At 35.6% G+C, this 8259-nt stretch overlaps 1 protein-coding gene across 1 annotated transcript; it reads right to left on the bottom strand.

Annotated features, from left to right (window-relative positions):
- Nucleotides 1-1401: 1401 nt before the first annotated feature.
- LOC113335778 (beta-galactosidase 15-like) lies at nt 1402-5003 on the bottom strand. The gene is made up of 11 exons (XM_026581819.1): nt 4825-5003; nt 4630-4725; nt 4432-4544; nt 4266-4335; nt 3923-4159; nt 3625-3819; nt 2948-3516; nt 2631-2847; nt 2310-2534; nt 2005-2216; nt 1402-1911 (listed from the first exon to the last, which is right to left on the bottom strand). Exons 1-11 carry the CDS (start codon nt 4987-4989, stop codon nt 1527-1529), a joined length of 2484 nt encoding a protein of 827 aa, XP_026437604.1. The 5' UTR covers nt 4990-5003; the 3' UTR covers nt 1402-1526.
- Between the last annotated feature and the right edge of the window lie 3256 nt (nt 5004-8259).

Genomic DNA, 8259 nt, shown 5'->3' with positions numbered 1-8259 from the left:
TAACTGAACTTTATAAACATGCTTCGAACTTTAATTATTCTATAGGCTGTCAATTGTTGTTCTACATCCCACCAAGATATCTCACCAAGATAAGTATATCAATATGTAATGTTTGAATAACTGACAAATTTGCGCTAAATCTAAACCACTAGTGCACAAATGAGCAGGAGAATTATGTCATTTCAGGAAGTATTCGATCTGGAACTTAACCACTAATGCACAAACAGAAAAGCAGAATCGATGGGATACAGAGAAGGACGTGATAATAAGCAAAGCAGAAACATGTTACTCTAAGTAGGTACTCAGCTCTAACTGTCAACGTTGTACCCCAAGTTATCGGCTTTTGCCGAAGAATGTAAGTCCGTCTCTACCTTGGTCTTTTGCTTTATGGTTACCCTTTTAGGATTACTTTTTTGTCAGGTTTGTCATTTGTGGTCTCCGATTCTTGTTTTTTTTTTTTGCAGTATCCAATACCTTCAGCCAGCCAGAGGAGTGAGCTTACAGCTTCAGTATTGAATGACTTTTGGGTATCTATGACTTCAGGAAGCGAGGATTACTCTTTCAAACATATGCGCAAAAATCAATATGAAGAAAGTCTGTTTAGATGTACAAAAATTTACCTTTGGCGGATCGAGTTATTCTAACTGAAAGTGAGGAAAGAAAGAGATAAAGGACAAATAATTTGATCAGAAAAGGTCAGAAAATAATGATTTTATACTATAACAACCATCGCAGTCAAGCTCCACAACCTTGCCGCGTGATCTTCTAAATCCAGGATTGGAGGCTCTGCACCCACTAACAGCAATCAGCTTTGAAACTACATTTCTGCCTCCCTTAGATTTCTTATAAAATCGAAAGACCAACTCTCCACATTATTCCCAATCCTGATATGGATAGAATCCTTACTTTTATTTCGAACAATCTGGAGGACAGTGATCTATAAAAGATATCCTAACCAATATGTTGTCGATTTCTTTATTTCTTTATCTGGCACAAAGAAATATATGAAAAGAAACCAGTTCATTAATTCTTCTTCGACATATCTCGAGCACAAGACTCGAGCACAAGATACATAATGGAGGATTAAAAGTGCACAGTTGTGAAATTAGTAAATAATCATACCACAAATTCCTCAATAGATCAGTTAAGCATATATTGTTAGCATGTTTGGTTTCATAATAACAATAAATGCGACAGACAACAAACTGATATGACAGAATGAAAAGCAAACATGTGCCAGATTAAACATCGTAACCCTTTATCAGGATGAAAGATCTGCCAATATATTCATCGAGAAGCAAGCGGCAGCAGCAATATTAAGACTAGAGAAGAATGAGCAGAAGATAGACACCTGAATAAATACTAAAATCAAATATCTACATTAACAAAAAAATACCATCCAGAATACTCACGAAAGAAATTGCATAAAATAATCTCTAAGAAATCAAAACGAACTAGAAGAAATCAAGGTGATTTCTTATAATCAAACGTAAATGAACATAAACCTAGACAAATCGAAAAAACTTCTATCTGCAAGTGGCTTCAACTGCAAGCTTGTTATTGATACCGCCACAAGCACTTGATCCCAAAGTCTTCAGGGACACATCAATTGAACATGTTTCTTTACCAACACATGCTTTTTCGACAATGCTTATCAAGCTTTCAGAATCGCAAGGTCCCCTCTCAAACGATCCACAGCTTCCTTGAGGATTACCAAAGCTTGCAAATGAAATAGCAGAAATCGTGCGACCATGGCAAGATATCTCTAGACTTCTTCCCTCGTAAGCATTGGCACAAACAGACCCAACTTTAATGGTTTGGAAGTTCACTTTTGAAGGATTTCCACCAACTTCTTCAAACAATATCAATGTGTTGGAATCAGCACGAAGGAACGATCTTGGCACATGATACCTACACATGGAACAAAAATATTAGTCGTCGAATTATTTAATAAAGTTAGAAAACCAAGCCAACATAAACAAGAATAAGGAGGCCATGACTAACCATCTTTGCGAAGGTTCACCGCACTTAGAAGCACACTTTTTGTCACTATACGAACCACGATAATCACATATTTCTTCGCAACCATCATTAGCGGCTAAGAAAGATGGCCAGAAGCGTCCAATACTTTTACCATTTACCCAAGCATGACCCTTACCCATACCCTTTAGATCAACAACAACTGCATCTGTTCCCGACGGAGCCTTGAATGTAGTCTGCAATACCAAAAAATACCACTATATTTAGTATTACACTTGCAGGAAACAAACTACACCAAAAATCAACGATCTTGGAAACACATTACATACCTTGTACCAAGTCAGCAACTTGTTCGAAGGGATTTCCTTCGTCAACCACTTAGAAGCCGAAGGTGATTCAACACTGTGAAGGTTTGCATCTTCACCATGTAGTCCCACTTTATAAATCCACTCTTTAGCCGACAAGTCCTTGATGATTAACTCATCATTGTTTTTGGCAATTAACTGTACCCCGGCTAACCCAGTGTCTACTGAATCGAATTTTGGGCCATAATTCTGTTTAAAAAAATTGAAGTCATGTCAGAGATCCATTATCGTCAGATATGTTTGCAATCAAAAGTGCAATCAAAAGTGCAAAGTCCAAAAACAAACCTGTAAACCAACTGTTGCACTAAGCAAACTTATTTGATTCTTGCCATGGTTAAGCCTAATCTTTTGTTCGAACATGAACTTATAAGTTCCATAAGCAGCCCATTGAGACCCTACATGCTCACCGTTCACAAAGGCATGAAGGACATGACCACTAGTATTTACTCTTAAAAGAATTTCATCCTTGTCGGACATAAGATCTTGCTCGTTCATATCAACACTGTATATATACCAAAAAAAAATAAAAATAAAAATTAATTATTTTTGGTGTTGGATAAAAGTTAAACGAATTGAGATTAAGACTGATTATAATTACATACCTTGTCATGTACCACAGGTAATCAGAAACATCGTTAGATGCTGTTTTCTGTTCAAGAAGGCGGTTCGCGGAAAAAGTTCCTTTGCCAAGAACAGTAGTATCTTTTGTATTCTCGGGCCTCCATACCCAGTTTAACCCTGATTGTGCATCTTCAACTTCGTTATCTGCCTTCTTTACCATCACAGATGTTTGTGTATTTATCTTAGCGGTATTATAATCATCGTTTCTACAATCCGAAAGAACACTGACAGACCATGCAGGAACAACTAATTTAGTTCCTTCAAAAGTTACTTCTGCATCAGAAGTTTCATTGGCATTGCTGAAAAAACAACTCGAAGTTCCATTGAAGCTGTATTTGGTTACAGAAACAGAGTTGTTGAAATCAGTGTCGGTAATATCTCCATAAGTAAGAGTTTTTTGCATTGATTTAAGAACTTGGTGAAGCTCTTTCAGGTGACCCCATTTAGGTTGGTTCAAGTTTCCGAACTCATCTAGGGGAGCATCATAATCATATGTAGTTGAAATATAAGGACCACCAGCACTTCGGCCAAAGTTGGTACCACCATGGTACTGCACAAATACAACAAACACTTAGAATTCATATAAAAAAGAATTACTATGGCATTAGCATATACAATTACATAAATAATTATATAAAGTATGAATAAATTTATTTACCATGTAGTAATTCTGAAAAGTTCCACCACGTTGGAAGAAACGAGCAACGGAAAAAGCAACATCTTCAGCAGTTCTGTGAGGATGCTTTCCACCCCAATTTTTGAACCAACCAGTCCAATTCTCAGTCCACATCTTAGGCGTGTTTGGGTGAGTCGGAGTGAAAGAGTCGCAATACCAGCCATTACAAGTGTTAATCTGTTGCATAAAAAAATAAAAGATAAAAAAACAAGTGTCTTGAGTAGTAATCAAGATTATTATGAAAAGATTAAAAAAAAAGTAAAAAGTTCTGGAATGTTACCATAGGTACAGGTGCATCAGATTGTTGACACATAATCCATGGAACGCCAATATTAAGAGACTCGGCCATTGTAGCACACCAATTAATATATGATTTTCCAGCATCGCCATAGTTTGATATAACATTTCCATATTCGTTCTCGATCTGTGCAATAATAATCGGACCTCCTTGTGCAGCAAAAAGCTTTTCCTTTTTTGCCATATCAACAATTAGAGTCGTAAAGTTTTGCATCTCATTCTAGCAATCAAAAAATTAATTTAGTTACGCAAGGATAAAAAATTTAGTTGAATTAAGTCAATATTAAAATTTTAAATATGCAAGGATAAAAAGTAAAAATAGTTGCCATAAAAACTTCATTGTTGGTTCTAAGGTCAGAAACTCCGGGCATGTTGTGCAACCAAACTGGAAGACCACTGTTGAAACCAATCCAAACGTATTAGTTTGGCAAGCCGAAAAAAACGAAAACATAAAAACATATTCAATACCAAAAATACGGTTAAAAATCAGACCCATAGTTCCATTCAGCACAAACATATGGTCCGATACGCAAAATCGCATAAAGACCCGCGGCTTGAACTTCCTTGAGAAACCTTATGAGGTCCAAGTTACCAGAAAAATCATACTGCCAACAACAATAAAAGCACTCATTAGACCGAAAATGTATGTAAAAGAATATAATAAACGTGATATGATATCTCGAGAATAACCTGACGACGAAGAGGTTCATGTGCATTCCAAAACACATATGTCTCAATAGCATCAAGTCCACCTTCTTTTGATTTCTTGATCAAATCGGGCCACATCTGAGGAGAAAAACAACACAGCAAAAAAAAATCAATATAAACTTAAACAAAACAAATTGTATAGTCTAAAAAATCATGATTAAATAACAATATATTTACCTCGGGTGTGCTCCGAGGATAGTGGATGGAACCAGACAAGATAATTTGACGATCACCATTGATTATCATAGCTCGCCCATCATAACTAACATCAGTACCAAAACCAAAACCTGAACATAAACTGAGTAAAATAAAAACTAAGCAAATATTTTTGAGAAAACCCATTCTTTCTTTTTCTTTTCTGTACTTCGAAAAAAAATTGTGTGAGGAACTTGAAAAAACGATGAACTATTTATACTAGTATTATCTAGATGATAGAGATCGAATTAGGGATTATTAAGATAGATATAAAAGAGATTAGGATTATCCAGTTTTATGTTTGGATAACTAGAAAATGATTTATCCCCTTTATCCAAAAGAAAACCTAGGATTGAGTGTTCTGTGTGGTGATTCTGAATATTAGTAGTAGCTGGATATCAGATGAAATCTTGTTTTCACTCACCATTGCAAAATCTTACGGTGCAGATGAAATTTTAGCTGATATATGTAATTATCTTAATTTAATCTTTTACGATTTTTTATCTGGGTTATATATTTTTTTACCGTGCATATACTAAGGTCGGGTTTTATTGTACCAGGGTTATTAATTTCTTACCTTGTGGAGAAACCTAGGGGAAGTAGTTTAAGTTAAACTCAAACACTGATGGTTATGATGCTTATGATGGTGTAGTGGCAGGTATGGGTGGTGTATGGTGGCTTTATTGCTGCATTTGCTACGTATACCACCAAAAGAACCGAGCTATACATAAAACAGAATGATGTACACTCCTCCAACGACAACATGAGTCATTATATCTGGCCAGACGTATTGACTAGTTCAAGCAGTTTGGCATTGATCACATTTATTTGAGCATCGAATCATGTGCTACCATAGTTCAAGCAATATTGAATTTTGGGCTTCAATTTTTTGTTTGAATATTGCAGTTGCATCAGACCATATGGCAAATGTTCTAAGAACCACAAACTAGAACCTGTTATCCATGTCAATGAGCCCTTGAAAATGCTTTGCCATTTTCACATGACCCCTAAAGGGAAGTTCTTAAGTTGGTTTAACCAGAAGCATAGACAACTTGCTTGTTAACATTTTCTCTACCTATTATGTTCAACACTTTTATCTCTTACAGCAGTTAGTGTACATAAAATGGCTTCACATGTAGATGTGTAAGCATTTGACCAAGCCAATTCATAACAATACTTTGTAACTCAGTTGCAGCTGGTGAAGACATCCAATTGAATCCCACAACATTAAATCTAGTACTTAGCATTTCGCCGAGGAAACCAGCAATGGAACCAATAAAAGGAAAATAAGCAAAGTAATTTGGAATCTGCCTATGAGTAAGACCAGGGATGATATCATTGGTGACATGTTGGAGAATGATTTCAATGGATTCAGAGTTGTTGGGAGCTGATTCTGCTGGTAATCTTTTACGCACAATAAGACCAGGGATGATATCATTGGTGACATGTTGGAGAATAGATACACCAAGATGCACAATAATTCAGTGATAAACTCATAGGTGACTTGGATGAGTGTTGCGTTATATTCCCAACAAGGTTAGTTTCATTTTGTGAGCTACTTTTCATGATTCTCTTCCAACTAGAGATATGCCGCGTCATCGAGGTGTTGACATAGAGAGTGAACAGTGTGTCCTATGCAATAATGTTAGGGAGTCTTCGAATCATATGTTTCTTCTAACTGATTCACTGATTTGTTTAATCACTTTCTTGACTTGAATATTCTAAATCAACAATCTTCAACTTTCGATCTTCAATTCCCTGTTTCTAGCGCCATTATGTAGTTGCAGGAAATCCTAAACTATACTCTTCATATGATTTCATTATTAATCAACTCATTTTAGGTTTATATTCCTAATTTTATTGATTAATCTTTGGATATTCTTACAAGAAAAGATAAAGAACTCAAGAATGATCTCTGCTCTAAGCTTTATCTCTCTTACTTACTTGTTTCTTACCCAAAAAGATCTCCCCACTCTACAACTCGAATGACTATTTATAAGGAAATACATAGTGGATGACAGCTAATCTGTCCTTTATTTTCGGATATGGTCTGCGACATTCTCGCAACCTTACAACTTGAATTCTTCATTAACTTTTCAATTCTATTCATCTTTCTTCTAACTGATTCACTGATTTGCAGGAAATCCTAAACTATACTCTTCATATGATTTCATTATTAATCAACTCATTTTAGGTTTATATTCCTAATTTTATTGATTAATCTTAGGATATTCTTACAAGAAAAGATAAAGAACTCAAGAATGATCTCTGCTCTAAGCTTTATCTCTCTTACTTACTTGTTTCTTACCCAAAAAAGATCTCCCCACTCTACAACTCGAATGACTATTTATAAGGAAATACATAGTGGATGACAGCTCGGATATGGTCTGCAACATTCTCGCAACCTTACATCTTGAATTCTTCATTAACTTTTCAATTCTATTCATCTTTCTTCTAACTGATTCACTGATTTGTTTAATCACTTTCTTGACTTGAATATTCTCAATCAACAATCTTCAACTTTCGATCTTCAATTCCCTGTTCCTAGCGCCATTATGTAGTTGCAGGAAATCCTACACTACACTCTTCATAGGATTTCATTATTAATCAACTCATTTTAGGTTTATTTTCATAATTTTATTGATTAATCTTTGGATATTCTTACAAGAAAAGATAAAGAACTCAAGAATGATCTCTTCTCTAAACTTTCTCTTTCCTATTTACTTGTTTCTTACCCAAAAAAGATCTCCCCACTCTACAAATCGAATGACTATTTATAAGGAAATACATAGTGGATGACAGCTAATCTGTCCTTTATTTTCGGATATGGTCTGCGATATTCTCGCAACCTTACAAATATTAATTTCGCAAACTCTCTAATTTTCGCAGGACTATCATATCTTTCTCGTGATCTTAGTTGTCGTCATTTATTTTATCATTTCTGGAATTGTTCTGCGACGCTAAAGTGTTGTGTCATTAATAATTTTTCTGAAACATTATCATTGCGAGATTCTGATCCTACAAACACAGACTCCAGAATTTTGTTAACGAGGAAACCGCAAATGCAGAAAAACCCCGGTAGCTAGTCCAAATTGAATACAAACTGTATTAAGCCGCTACAGACACTAGCCTACTCCAAGCTAACTTCGGACTGGACTATAGTTGAACCCCAATCAGTCTCCCACTGATCCAAGGTACAGTTGTACTCCCTACGCCTCTGATCCCAGCAGGATACTGCGCACTTGATTCCCTTAGCTGATCTCACTCACAACTAAGAGTTTTTACGACCCAAAATCGCAGGATTTAACAATAAAAAAATCTGTCTCACACAGACAAGTCTATCAAATGATCAATCTGTCTCCCACAGAAAACCCCTAAAAGTTTTTGTTCCGTCTTTTGATAATAATCAAGGTGAAC

The sequence above is a fragment of the Papaver somniferum genome, unplaced genomic scaffold (assembly GCF_003573695.1).
Source record: "Papaver somniferum cultivar HN1 unplaced genomic scaffold, ASM357369v1 unplaced-scaffold_15, whole genome shotgun sequence".
Lineage (NCBI taxonomy): Eukaryota > Viridiplantae > Streptophyta > Magnoliopsida > Ranunculales > Papaveraceae > Papaver > Papaver somniferum.
Note: the sequence above shows the minus strand (reverse complement) of the source record. Positions and strands in the feature narration are given on the sequence as shown.